General features: G+C 49.8%; 2 protein-coding genes and 1 long non-coding RNA gene across 3 annotated transcripts in view; 2 read left to right on the top strand and 1 right to left on the bottom strand.

The window, feature by feature from the left end:
* LOC123383782 (MAP/microtubule affinity-regulating kinase 3-like) overlaps positions 1 to 4,984 on the top strand; it is a 154,167-nt gene extending 149,183 nt beyond the window's left edge. Inside the window, exon 4 of the mRNA XM_045052020.1 lies at positions 3,940 to 4,984. The gene's annotated coding sequence lies outside the window, so the exon portion shown is untranslated. The remainder of the gene's footprint in view (positions 1 to 3,939) is intronic.
* LOC123383785 (MAP/microtubule affinity-regulating kinase 3-like) lies at positions 4,014 to 4,984 on the top strand. The gene is made up of 2 exons (XM_045052023.1): positions 4,014 to 4,376; positions 4,479 to 4,984. The coding sequence occupies exons 1-2, from the start codon at positions 4,014 to 4,016 to the stop codon at positions 4,965 to 4,967; spliced, it is 852 nt and encodes a 283-aa protein (XP_044907958.1). The 3' UTR covers positions 4,968 to 4,984.
* Positions 4,985 to 6,479: 1,495 nt separating this feature from the next.
* Positions 6,480 to 7,389, bottom strand: LOC123383796. Its single transcript, XR_006594007.1, has 2 exons — positions 7,049 to 7,389; positions 6,480 to 6,752 (listed from the first exon to the last, which is right to left on the bottom strand). It is a non-coding gene; the product is annotated as an uncharacterized LOC123383796 (long non-coding RNA).
* Positions 7,390 to 13,763: the final 6,374 nt, after the last annotated feature.

Below are 13,763 nucleotides of genomic sequence, written 5' to 3'. Positions count from 1 at the left end.
AGCCCTCAGCACAGAGCCCTACGTGGGGCTCGAACCCACAGACCACAAGATCATGACCTGGGCTGAAGTCAGACGCTTAACCGAGCGAGCCACCCAGGCGCCCCTAGAACACCCAGTTCTTACAAGCACTTGCCTTCAAACCAGCTAAGTAGAGCACTTTTACAAATTAATTTTCACAACCACCACCCGGAGGTAGAGAAACTATCTCACATTTACAACATACATAGACACACGTACCATTCCACAAACAGGGTGCAAGCAAAACCTTAAAGGCCCAGTTTCCTAATATCTCCCTTTTACCAAACACAGCTAAGTGCGAGATGGTCTTACCATTTATGGATCCCTTCATCGGTCGTCTTTCTCAGGAGTCTGATGAATGTTGTGGTGGAGCAGAGTTGCCAAAACAAACGATGGCCTCGTTTGGGAGACTCCAGCCCATAGGGCTGGATGTGCAGATAGATTGTCCTTTCCCAGTGTCCAACGAGGGCATGGCTTGTTGTATTCAAAGATGCCCAAAGCAGTCAAAGCAGCTGACAGACCAATTGAAGCCCAGGTTACCTCCGTGAATTCTCCCCTCCCCACCCCACCCCCTGCCCCGCTTCAGCTGTGTCCAGTCTGCGGTGTGGCCCATCCGTTGTGGACGGAGGCTCTCAGAAGAGGTCCATAGATGTTCAGCCTGATTCTGGAGACACTGCTGGTCCTCTCTTTCCACAGACCAGAGAAAGGTCTCTTTTGTCGCTGAGAAAATAACTCATCTGGCTGGATATTTTAGAAAACTCCTCTGGTGACTGTCTGGAAGGTGGCCCAGAGATATTTAGGGTGCATCAAATCAATGCCGGCCTGATAGAATTAGTTGGGAAGTGTTCTTTCTCCTGAATTTTTTGGAAGAGTTTGAGAAGATTGGTGTCAATTCTTCCAATGTTTGGTAGAATTCACCAGTGAGGCTGTCAGATCCGGGGCTTTTTTTGGTCAAGTGATCTTCGATTACAGCCTCAGGCTCCTCCCTAGTTATGTACGAATCTCTTCCGATTTTCTCTTTCTTTGTGATTTAGTCTTGGTAGGTTTTCTAGGTCTAGAAATTGGTCCATTGTATCTGGATTCTCCAATTAGCTGGAATACACTTGTTGATAGCACTCTAACCCTTTCTACGTCTGTAAGGAGTCAGTGGCAATGCAGTCATTGAGTCTTCTCTGCCTCCACCGGCAATCCGGCTAGCAGTTTGGTGTTTTCAAAGGACCAGCTCTTGGGTCCATTGATTATCTCTTTCGTTTTTCTAGCCTCTGTTTCATTTATCTCCGCTCTAATCTTTATTATGTCCTTCCCTTTGCTACCTTTGGCTTTTTCTAGTTTCTTAAGTTGCACGTCTATGGTGTTGATTTAAGATCTGTCTTGATGTTTACTGTGAGCGTTTACAGCTATAAATTTCCCCCTCGCCACTGCTTTGTTGTTTTCCAGGAGTTTTGACGCGTCGTGTTTCATTTCCCTTCACCTCTACGTATGTTCGCATTCCACTGTGATTTCTTCTTCGACACATTGGTTCTTTGAGAGTGTGTTTTCAGTTTTCACAGCTGTTTAAATTTTCCACTCTTCCTTCTGTTACCCATTTCTGACTTCATCTTCTTGTGGTTGGAAAAGATACTTTGTATGATATCTATCTTGTAAAATCTACTGAGACTTAACTCGTGACCTAATGCAAAGACTGTCTCAGAGAAGGTCCCGCGTGCCGTTATTGTTGGGTGGGGTCCCGTGCCCGTCTGTTAGATCTGGCTGGGCTATGGTGTTCTTCAAATCCTCTGTGTCCTTACTTACCTTCTGTCTGGTTGTCCTGTCCGTTATTGACAGTGGGATATGGAAGGCTCCAACGATTATTATACAACTATTTTTCCCTTCAGTTCTGTCGATAATGGCCTCTCATTATGTGTGTAAATGTTTATCATCTTTCCTTCTTGCTGTACTGAACCTCTTAATTCATATAAAATGTCCTTCTTTGTCTCTTGTAACATTTTCCGATTTAACGTCTGTTCTGTCTGGTATTATTACAGCCACTCCACCCTTTCTTTTGGCTACTATTTGCATGGATTATCTTTTTCCTTCCTTTCATGTTCAACTTTTTTGTGTCTTTGGATCTGAGTCCCTTGTAGGTAACAGAGAGTTGGATCCTATGTTTTTATCCATTTCACTAATCTGTTTAATCTGCTTACATTTAAAGTCATTACTGATAAGGAAGGAATTCCTTCTGTGGTTTGCTCTTTGTTTTCTATATGCCTTAATTGCTTTCTGTCTCAAATTTTCTGCATGACTATCTTCTTTTGCATTTAGTTGATTTTTTTTTGTAGTGAAACATTTTAATTCCCTTCTCATTTCCTTTTGTGTATGTTCTGTGGCGTGTGTGTGTGTGTGTGTGTGTGTGGTTGTGTGTGGTTACCATGGGATTGCTTTTAACATCCTAAAGTTACAACATTGTAGTGTCAATTTATACCAGCTTAACCTCAATAACACATGAAAACTCAGCTACTTTAAAGCCCTGACCCCACCTTCTGTCAGTTGTTAATGTCACAAAATCACATCTTTATGCATCTTGTGTCCAAAAGCATAGATGAATAATTAGGTTTTTAAATATATCAGTCTCTTAACATAGAGAACAAAAAGTAGAGCTACAGACCAAAGTCATAACAGTACTAGCGTTCATAATTGTCTGTCTGTTTACCTTTACCGGAGATTATCTCTTCAGAAGGCTTCGAGTTACTTGTTCAGTGCCCTTTCATTTCAACCTGAAGGACCCCCTTCACTGCAGGGCCGGTCTAGTCATCAGGGCAAGGCTTTCAGCTTTCGTTGATCTGGGAATGTCTTCATTTCTTCCTCATTTTTGAAGGACAGTTTTCCCAAATGTAGGATTCTTGCTTGACAGCTTTTTTCCTTCAGTGCTTTAAACACATCAACCCATGCCTTCTAGCCTCCAAGGTTTCTGATGAGAAATCTCCTCACAACCTTATCAGTGAAAATATGATGAAAAGCAATCTTCCTCTGAGCTTTATAGATGTTAATAATGAGCCTTATCGTGTTGTACACAACACAACATTTCCTTATATGTTGTAGCACCATTTTGAGACCAGGAACTGGGTATTTTACGTGTAGACATTACGAGGTCTATACAAGCCAAAATTACAGTTTTCTAAACTTGAAGTGAAAGGCCACTGAACCATCTTATAGATTTTGATTTCTAACAAAGTAAATATCAATCTTGAAAAGCCCACACAAACAAACAAAAAGCCCATTGGGGGTCTTTTTTTTTATTGAGTAAAGGGGTTTTGGGAATAAAAAGTGAGGAAACCACTGTGGTCTCAGACATCCCCAGCCATGATTGCATAATTGGCCCATTTCTTGCTGTGCCCTCACAAAGCCCCATTGTGAAGTCATGGCAAGACCTGTCTATATAAGACCCTGGCTCGGCTGGGTGTTTGGTCTTTACAGCCCAGGAAGCTTTGGTGACCTGTCGGCCTTTGACCCTAGCTAGTTGGATTTTGACTTCTCTTTTTTTCATTTTGTTTATTTTTTTATTTTCATTTTTCTTTTTTCTCTACTCCTTTTCTCTCCCAATTTTTTTTGCCTGTTTCTGTTTTTACTTTTTCCTTTTTTTCTCCTTTTTTAGTTTTTCTTTTTCTCAATTTTTCTTCATTTCCTCCCTTCATTTTCTTTGTGTGTGTGTGTGTGTGTGTGTGTGAGTGTGTGTGTGCGCGTGTGTGTGCGCGTGTGTGTTTTTCATTTGTTTTTTTGTGTTAGCGTTTTAGTACAGTTAGTATAGTTCATATTGTTAGTATAGTTCATAAGCATAGTATTGTTAGTATTGGCAAATTTTGTAGGTTGGTATTGTTGGTTAGCATAATCCGTGTAAATAGAATTATTTAGTGTTAGTATAGTTAGTAGGTCACCATCCTTCAGGGGCGTAAGGCCATTACCGCTGGTGAGGAGGACGTCTGATCCCCGAGACCACCAGTGAGGGCAGCGTCCCCACGATGAAGCTGACCCAGTACATCCTAACTGGGAAGCAGTCTGATGTGAAGTTCATCAGGAAAACCCAGGAGGACCCCGCTGGCCTCCAGGGACTTTGTCGTGAAGCCCAGAATATGAAGACCTCAAGTCACCCAAATATTGTCAAGTCACTCGAGGTGATCAACAGGAAGAAATCGTTAGTCCTCCTTTCAAAATATGTAAGCAGAGACAAGCTGTGTGACGATTTTACGCACCATGGCCAAGTGACGGAGGAGGTTCCAGACAAATTCTGCCAGCTGTTATCGGTTGTGGAGTACTGCCACCAACAAGGTATGATCGGCGGGGATCAGAAGCTGGAGACACTGCTTTTTGACAAGAAGCTGAAGGTAAAACACACGGGGGTTGGACTGAGCATCCGGTTTGCTGGCTACAAACTCCACACTTTCTGGGACAGCCCCCCTTATTCTGCCCCGCGACTCTTCCTGCAGCAAAGGGAGCACACCCCTTCCGCAAACACTTGGAGCCTGGGGGTGGTTTGGTACTGCTTGGCCACCGGGTTTGAGCCGTTTGAGGGGGAAGTCTTCTGGGAAGCAGAACGAAATATGGAAAACAGGGAACACAGTGCTTGGATTTTCATGTCCCTGGGGAGTGAAAACCTGTGGTACACGTTGACAACCATCCAGCCCAAGATCAGCACACCAACCACAGTCCGCTCCTGGAGCTCCATCGCAACCTGTTCCAGCACAGGCCTGTCCTCAGAGCAGAGTAGTCTGACCTCCGAAGGGACCAGCATAGGGACCACGATCAGCGGGCCCAGATGCAACTCACCAGCCACAAACTCCGACACCAGCAGTGAATACAGGCAGCCAGGGAGGATGTCCCTAGAGCCAAAAAATCGGGTTCTCAAAACTCTTGGTAAATTCAAAAATTTATTCAAAAAACACAATAAAATAGAACCCCAAAAAAAATGCAAATAAATGAGAGCCATAAGAGAGCCACGTGTCCGTGCCTTTATTTTATTTTGTTTTTTAACTTTAAAGGGACTTAAATGTTTGTTTTGAAACAGAAGGGACAGTGCGAGTGGGGGAGGGACAGAGAGAGAATCCCAAGTCTACTCTGTGCTATCAGCTCGGAGCCCGACGCGGGGACTCCAGCTCACAAAACAGATGGTGGGGACCAAGAGTGGGACGCTTGAGCCACTGAGGCCCACCCAGGAGCCCCGTCCCTGCATTTTAAGTGCAGGGAACGATGCTGAGCTCCAGGAAGCCCGGGGACATGGCACAGGAGATTGGCCAGGGCGACGGGTGGGACCAGATCAGCTTCACAGGCTGGAGGAGTGTCGGCGCGATAGTGACCTGCTGGATTTGGAGTTGTAGGAAGCACAAGGTGGAGGTGGTGAAGTGTTGGAGTGATGGGGGTTTCGTGGGTCTGGAGCCGATGGCCAAGGAAGAATTCGTAAAGAAGTCTTTGGTGCAAAAAGGTGATTTTATTAAAGCACGGGGACAGGTCCCACGGGCAGGGAGTGCAGCACTGGCGTCATGACGGTTTAGGGAGACAGCCAGAATTCCTTGGAGACTTACTCTAGGACTCAAGGTTCCAGGACCTTGAGGGGCTAGCTGTGGCCAGGAAAATGCCATTTCTTGCTGTTTAATGAAACCTCAGCCATGAGACCCTTTAGATGGATCTGGGCAGGCCAAAAGCGTGGAGGATGATTGCCAGCATATATGTTGCGGGGGTTGAGATGAAGTAGATTTGTCATTATTTGTCATAGTGGTGTGTGGGCAGCGGGAGACCCAGGGGTGGGTCACAATGGCGTGCGGGCAGCGGGAGCCCGGGGGGTGGGTCACAATGGCGTGTGGGCAGTGGGAGCCCCGGGTCCCCTTCCAGGGACTGCCCACCTGGTGGGGAAGGAATGAGCTGGGTGGAAACTCTCTGGATATCACCCTCTCTTTCCTGTGCACCCACTGGGGACCAGACCTCAGCCGGTGGATGTCCCAGCTCTCCCTACCCCACCCTCCCCCCTGCTGTCCCCCTCCTCCCTTCTGCCCTGGCTCCGGACTCACCTGCTCTCACTGGCCACAGGTGCAGGGTCCATCATGGCCCTCTTCCCTTCATGTCTCACTTTGGCCACCTCCAGAAGCTGACTTGGATGACCACGCATAGCAGGCTCTTTTTGCCCAGATGTTGGGTCAACAGTAATCCATTATCTCACTGGAAAGTCTCAAGACACCACATAAAACCAAATCATGGCTCTGTGCCCTCTGTATACATGACACAGAACCCCAATATAACAGACTGGTGAGCAAGGAGATGGGGGGAGATCAGAGGGTCCCTAGTAATGGCCCCCGAGTTGGAACTACTGAGAGGCTTGTCACCTCTGGGTCCCCCAGGAGATTCACTCCTCTCTCCCCTTCATCCCCGACCAGAAACACTCCAGATTTGTGCCAGCAGACTGGTTGACTGTACTGTGTTTTAAAGGACAAGGAGTGCATAATTCACTCATTTATTCACTCAACAAACACGTTTACATGATGGTATATATGGTGGAGGTTCCAAGGGCCACAGGACCCAGTTCCTGCCCTTCAGAGCCGAGGCCACTGGGAATAGGTAAGGGAGCGTGGAGTGCAGTTCCAGAGTCAGGTTCAGATCGCAGCTCTACCGCTGACTCGCCGTGTGACCTTGGGGAAGTCACTGAACCTCTCGGGGCCTCAGTCTTCCCACCTATCAAATGCATACACTAGTTTTGCCCGCCTCGAGGACAGCTGTGAAATTGAAATAAGGTCATTTAGAGAAGCTCTGAGAACACTGCCCAGGGCAAAGTGCGGCAAGTATTTACTGCTCATTTAGCGGCCATTACTGAGCACCTACTATGTGCCAGGCACCAGGGATGCAGCAGTGATGGAGACACTGATGGGGTGCTAGGCCCCGGAGGGGTAGACAGGTGAGCAGTGCGGAATACCCAGGAGACCCCAGGCGTGGGAAAGCAGAGGCTCCTGGGGATCACACTCCCTCCACTTTTCCTGCCCTGAACCTACAGCTGCTGGCCCCTCCTGCTCACCTGCCAGCCAGACCCTATTGTCCTGCGGCATCTGGAGAGCGCTTTGCCAATTGCCTGCCTCAAAGGTGCACTTGTCCTAGCTCTTGCCAGCTGGGGGACCTCAGGACACTGTCGTGGCCTCTCACCACCTGCTTTCTTTCTGTGAGGGAGGATCCAGCCCCTTCCACGGGGGTTCAGCGAGGAGCAGGGGACAGAGTGGATGGCATCCAGCCAGCAGGGTCAGCTCCTGCGGTGACCGGGAAGCAGCTGGTCAGCTTTAAACACACCTGCAGGGGCGCCTGGGTGTCACAGTCGGTTAAGCGTCTGACTTCAGCCAGGTCACAATCTCGCGGTCCGTGAGTTCGAGCCCCGCGTCGGGCTCTGGGCTGATGGCTCAGAGCCTGGAACCTGTTTCCGATTCTGTGTCTCCCTCTCTCTCTGCCCCTCCCCCATTCATGCTCTGTCTCTCTCTGTCCCAAAAATAAATAAACGTTGAAAAAAAAATTTAAACACACCTGCAGCTCTCCTGTGGCTCGCGGAGCGTCGTGGTCTGTGGTCTGCAGAGGTGGCCGAGGGCGGGTAATCTATCTGTGCCCCAGGTGTGGTGGAGGGGGTGAATTAAAAAGGTGGCTGGGTGGTAAATTTCTGGAAACACAAATTGGAAACCAGTGGAGGCTATTGATCTGCCTAATGGGAAGCCGATGGTTTCTGAGCGTGCAGACAGCTCCGGCTCAGGCGGGTGGCAGGAATCGATGTGGCCCCTTCCCCGAGCTGATCGGCCCCAGGTGCACTGGGAACATGGGTCAGGGAGGGGCCGAGGAGGTGCCATACAGTTCTGTGTCTGAACCTTCCACTTCTTGGCTAATGAGAACACCCAGGGCAGAGGAGGCCCCGTGGCTTTCTGTGCCTGTGTGGACCCCAGGGCTCTAAATTCCTGTCAGGTGGCCTAATGCTGCTGCTACAGAAATTCCCTTTTGAGGTTTTGTGAATCCCAAGCCCTCCCACCACTGAAAGTCAAGTCTGGAACTCTAAAAGGAAGCATAGGGAGGGAGGCCACATGGAGGAGAGGAGAGGATCCGATAGAGGTTGCTATGTGTCCATGGAGCCCATCCTTCCTCTGCCTCCCTGTCCCTCCCTTCTTCTTCTCTCACCCACTCCCCTTTCTCTGTTATAGCTCAAATTGGTCACAGCCCCGTGGAAGAAGAAAGATGCCTGATGTGTCACTAGGGAGGTGAGGGATCCTTTTGAGGCATGCCCAGTGGGAAGACTTTCTTTTTCTTCCGGTTGAGTCTAGTTTCTCTTCACTCTTTGAACACTTGGAGACATGAATTAATTCCCCTGGTCACTGTGTCACTCATTTGTCGGCTCACTCGGCTGCTCACCCCATCCGTGTCTTCCCATCTTTATTGAGCTCAGCCTTTTTTGTCAAGCAAGAAGGGAGATTTCTTAGGAGAACATAGACAGCCCAAGGACAAGCAGAGAGTAGAGTAGCTGGTCCTCCCCAAAGATGGGAGCCAGCAACTGTTTAAGACATGAGAAGCCAAGCCTGCTGTATCTTTTCGCCATTCTGGGGTCACACATTCACTCACCTCTGCTCCTCTTTGTACATCACTAGACCCTTCCATCTTTTCAATCTCTTGGCTTCTCTCCATTTCCACTGCCATGACCCTAGTGTAAAGTACTTTTCTTTTTTTTTTTTGCCTGGGAAACTGAGGCAGCCTCCTGAATTTTCTCCCGAATCCCACCCTTGCCCACTTCCAATCTGTGTCTCTCACTACAGCCAGAGGGATTTTTAGAAATGAACAGTTTATTCAACAGATTTCACTGATCCTAGGAAAGACGTCAAACTCATAAGCATGGTGTGGAACTGGATTACCACTCCCCCACATTCGGTGCCCTGTATCGAAGTGCCCTGCTCGGTGGGAGGATTATACAGCACGACCCATGTTGTCCTCAGGCATGGCAGAGGGGCTGCTGAACAGTGAAAACAGATGTGAGCACACGCGTTAAGAACCAGTGAGTAATTTACCACTTTTCTTTTCCTTTTTCCACGACAATGGCAATATTCCAGATAGAGACAGACTGCTCTGTCAACCTGAGTCCAGAGGGGAGAGGAGACGAAGGAGAGCCTCATGTGCATGTAGTCTGAAACATAAAGAAACTTTATTGTAGGCCACAGAGATTTAGAGAATTGTGTGTTACATAGCGTAACCCATCCTAACCTAACCGGTACGCATAATCCATGAACTCTTGCCCATCGCCCCATTGCTTTGCTGAGGCACCACTGGCCTTTCGGTCCTTACACAAGTTGCTCCCTCCCTCCTTACAACATTTGTCTGTGACTCTCTCTCTCCTGGGAAAGTTCTTCACTCCCACTGTTGGGCAGTTGACAGTTACTCACCAATGAGGTCTTGGCTTCGCTGTGAAGTACTCAGGAAAGGATGGCCTGGTCTCTGTTCAGAATGCCTAGAATTTACCTTCTTTGTCATTAGAGCTCTTTCACTACACTCTAAGTGGGAGGAAAACAGAGCCCGGGAATTAGATCATGCTTCTTTGAGGCCCTACTCCACCCCACACCCATGTGCCCGGACCCATGCTGAGGGGCTGGAGGTAAGGGGGTACATCAGCCCTGCGCCCTGCTCCCACAACCTGCCCCGTGACGGGGGAGATAGGTGTGCAAGCGGCAGCATTTGAACCCAATAAGATCGTTCTAGCAGGAAATTAGTGTAAAGAGGCCAGCGAGAAGGCCGGGAAGAGGGGGAGTCAGAGACGGCTTTGAGGAGGATTTGGAGGTGTCCAGGTGGGGGGAGCTTCCTGGGAGAGTGGGCGATGGGGGGATCTGACGGAGGGATTGTAGGGCAAGAAGTGGTGCCCAGAGTTTCCAGGACTTGAAAGAGGATGAACCCAGGAGAAGTTGGAACCAGAAGTAAATATCTGGCGTCTGTGTGTATTCCTGGGAACACAAGTGAGCGTTCCTGTTGGAGTGCCTTTGCAAGCTCATGGTGTTGGCTTCTTGGGGTCGAGGGATGGTGATAATGATGACAGTGGGTTCCAAGCCCTTTCACACCGTGGATATCAGTGGCAGGCTCTGATCCGAGGGTGTGGTGGGCGTGTGTGGGCAGCTGTGTTCCCGGACACAGCAGCGGGAGAGACATCTTTGTCTCCACTCTGCTCAATGGACATGTGTGGATGCCTTAAATTCCTGACTTTGTCTTCTTCTAAGAAAACCCGCCACGGCTCTTTCTAGTGAATCAAGGCTTCCTGTGTACACAGCCCAGTAGTCATTTAAAACGTGTGTCAGGTGAACAAAATGAAAGAGAGACGAATCGCCGAAGCATCACGTCCCTGGGTATGATGTCTCTCCGCGTGATCTTGTTGTTAAAAGAATCCGCAGGGACCAGGATGAAAGCAGATGCTCCATGATTAGGGGCTGTGGTCACTCAGCAGGCCCCTGCTCTGGGAAAGTGAGGTGTTTCCTGGGGTTTGAGGGCCCTGATGGGACATGACAGAAAAGCTTCTCAGCCTCCCAGAAGGTTGGAGGGTGGGCAGTGATGCTGGAAAAGTCACCCCCCTCTGTGGCCCTTGAGTTTCTCGCTGTTGGAATAGGGAGGGAGGTACCATTCCCCGACTGCCAACCTCACTGGCTGTGCGGCTGAGGCAGTAGGTGGACAGTTCTCGGAGAAGCCCATTGATTCCAAGGAATTGTGGCTGTTTGATGGTATTATCTTCATGCGGGTGTGAGGTGGACCCTGCTGGGCTCCCCATACTGGAGGGGACAGACACCCACAGAAACTGGACCAGACCCAGCACACAAACTCTCCTCAGGAAAGCTGACCTCTGTGTGTTGGTTGTCTAGAGAAGGGACTTCAGCGCTCACTGGGGGGGTGGGGGGTGGGAGGTAGATGGAATAGCACAACCAAGGAGGAGTCTTGTGAGCTGGGACCATAAGGGGAGGAAGAGGGGACAGGCGGGGGCAGGGGGGCAGGTAGGGAGGGGAGCAGAGGAGCAAAGGCCTGCAGGCCCAGGCAGGACTAGGCGGTGGTGAAAGGAATGCCATCGTCCTGCCTCGGAGAGCTGGTTGAATCTGGCACAACAGGGCCGCTTCCACGGCTCTCTGGGCTAGAGGGTGAAGCTGAGCTCCTGCCTGGCCCTCCGCCCGTCTTGCCGTTTTCAGGTCCAGCAGAGCTCACCCGCAGAGCGTAGACATGAGCCTGCCCACCCGACGGATGGGAGCACGGGCTCTGGTCAGATGATGGGGGGGCCAGGGGCCTTCCCGCGGCGGACCGGAGGCCACAGGCGTGGGCAGTGTAGACGCTGAGGCTGCACGCTGCCAGGGTCCGGCTAGGGTCAGTTCCAAAGCCAGTCGGCTCCTCCCTAGGGCCCCTGGTCTCAGACTAGCTAGTGCCTGCTGGTGAGGCTTCAGAACCTTCCAGGCCACAGCTGGAGGGATCTGGGTCTCTCCAGATCAGCACGTAGGTATCACTTAGTGTGCCCTCTCAGACTGGCATCCCCGGCAGCCTGCAGGGCCCAGCTGCGGAGCCCAACGCTGCGTGTCTGTGCTCCATGTGAAACAGTGCTGCAATCCATGAGTAGTGTCCGCAGCGGGTGAGGAAGGGGAGGCCTGGGTTATGCACGCCAGCCATTTGGCACTCCTGGTACACCCCCTCATTTTGCATATGGAGAACCTGAGGCCCAGAGGGAAGAATGCCCTCGTCCAATTGCCTGTCCTTTCACTTCCCGCTCTGGCCTCTCGACGGAACTCTTGGGACCCCCCCGTCACACGATGTGAAAACAGTCAACTATGTGTGTGACAAGGAAATCATACTGGATGTGTCTGGACCCACACCATGTTTCTCTTCTTGTTTTTCCCCTTTGCCTCTGTTCTGTTTTAATACTTCCTGTGTTTCGTGCATTCTGAAGGATGGTGGGACAATGAACATCCGTGGGCCGGCAGCTCAACTCCAGAACTAGAACATTCCCAGTCACTTCCATCTCCTCCTTGCCTGCAGGTCACCCCTCTCTGCAATTTGGTGTTTGTTTGTTTGCCATTCTCTTGCTCACAGGCCGACTGAATAAGCCTAAACATTAGATTGCTTCTTCGTTCTCAAGCTCTAAAAACTTCCTCTCTGTACGTAGATCTCAAAAATTTGCATTTTTGTACTCAACATTTCCCTCTCTCTGAGCTTGAGCTGTGCTGCTGTGTAGCTGGAGTTTGCTGTCACCAGTGTGGAAAGAAATTGTGTGACTGTGCTACAATTTCTTTTTGCATTGCTCTGTCAGGGAGTATCTGGGTCATTTCCTCTCTCCCCCTCCTCTTGCTAACAGTGCTGCGACGAACTCTTCTTGGGTGTGCCTTGTGTGACTCCTGGGAGTGGATTTGCAGGGTGCTAAGGCATGGGACTGGTCAACCTAACAAGAAAAGGCCAAAGCGGTTTTCAGTGTGGCCAGATCAGGTTTCACACTCATCAACCGCGGGTGCCAGCTGATCTCCATCCTCTCAGACCCTCGGTGCTGTCAGATGTCACATGTCTTCCTCACTGTGAGCCTGATGGATGTGAAATCTCTCACGGGGACCTTACCTTGCACTTCCCTGCATCCTCGTGACATCGGGCAGCTTTTCCCGTGTTCATCTGTGCACTCCGTTTCCTCCTCTACGACATGCCTGCTGTGGTCTTTTTGCTCATTGCCTCTCTTCTTCCTGTGGATTTGTAGGACTTCTTTATGTATTCTGGATACTGATCCTTTCCTAGTTGTACATATGCCAGAGGCCTTCTGCTTTTAGTGATTTGTCTTTTCACCCGTCATTTGGTGAAAGGAAATTTACATTTTACTGCAGTCAAACCTATCGATTTTTTTTTATGCTTACTGAGCTTTTAACACCTTGGTAAAGAAATTGTTCCCAACGCCAAGTTTGCAAAGATATTCCCCCACAATATCCCCCTCTTCAACTTCTCTCTTTCAAATATAGATTTTTAATGTGTCTGGAATCGGTTCCGATGTCCCAGCACCGTCTACTAACTGGGCCGCCATTCTCCAGTCACATGTCAAGAAGCCTTTTTAAAACTCCTAAGTACTGAACTCTTCAAATCTCTGATCATTTGTAGCACACCTGCAGTCATTCATGCCTGCTGTCCGCGTGTTCTCCCCTCTCCCTCTTTCTACCATTGCGATCCCTGGTACGTGCAGGTGCCCCAGGAGGTCCTGTGTAGCCATGTATGGATTTTTATCCTATGTTTCTTTCTTTATCATTTTTTGAGAAGGAGAGAGAGAGAGAGACTGGGGAAGGGGCAGAGACAGAGAAAATCCTAAGCAGGCTCCATGCTGTCGGTGCAGAGCCCGATGTGGGGCTCGGTCCCCTGACTATGAGATCGTGACCTGGGCTGACAGCAAGAGTCAGACGCTTAACCGTCGGAGTCACCCAGGTGCCCCATCCATGGATGTTTTTGTGAGGATGAGGAAACAGGAGCACAGAGGAGGGTTGAGTTTGTAATGGCCACACAACGACTGTGTTGGGTGACCCCAACGCGGAGTCTGTCTCTGATTCTCTGAAGGCGGGTTCTGTGTTCCTTCCTCTTGGTGTCTGGCTGTGCACAGTAGGGCTGGTGGGTTGGGACCCAGGACCCTGGGGCTGTCAGTGGAGGGATCGGACATGACAGCCTGCCTTTCCGTTTCCATCCCATGGGCTCTCCTGAGCTGGTGTGAAAGCCATTTGGGCACATTGTTCCTGGGGGCCTGA

The sequence above is a fragment of the Felis catus genome, chromosome A2, assembly GCF_018350175.1.
Source record: "Felis catus isolate Fca126 chromosome A2, F.catus_Fca126_mat1.0, whole genome shotgun sequence".
In the NCBI taxonomy this organism is placed as follows: domain Eukaryota; kingdom Metazoa; phylum Chordata; class Mammalia; order Carnivora; family Felidae; genus Felis; species Felis catus.
This window is presented reverse-complemented; position numbering and strand designations above follow the sequence as displayed.

Coding starts and splice junctions, on each gene's coding strand:
- LOC123383785 (XM_045052023.1), top strand. CDS start 4,014: ATGAAGCTGACCCAGTACATCCTAACTGGGAAGCAGTCTGATGTGAAG. Junction 4,377..4,478: donor TTTTTGACAAGAAGCTGAAG/GTAAAACACACG, acceptor CTCTTCCTGCAG/CAAAGGGAGCACACCCCTTC.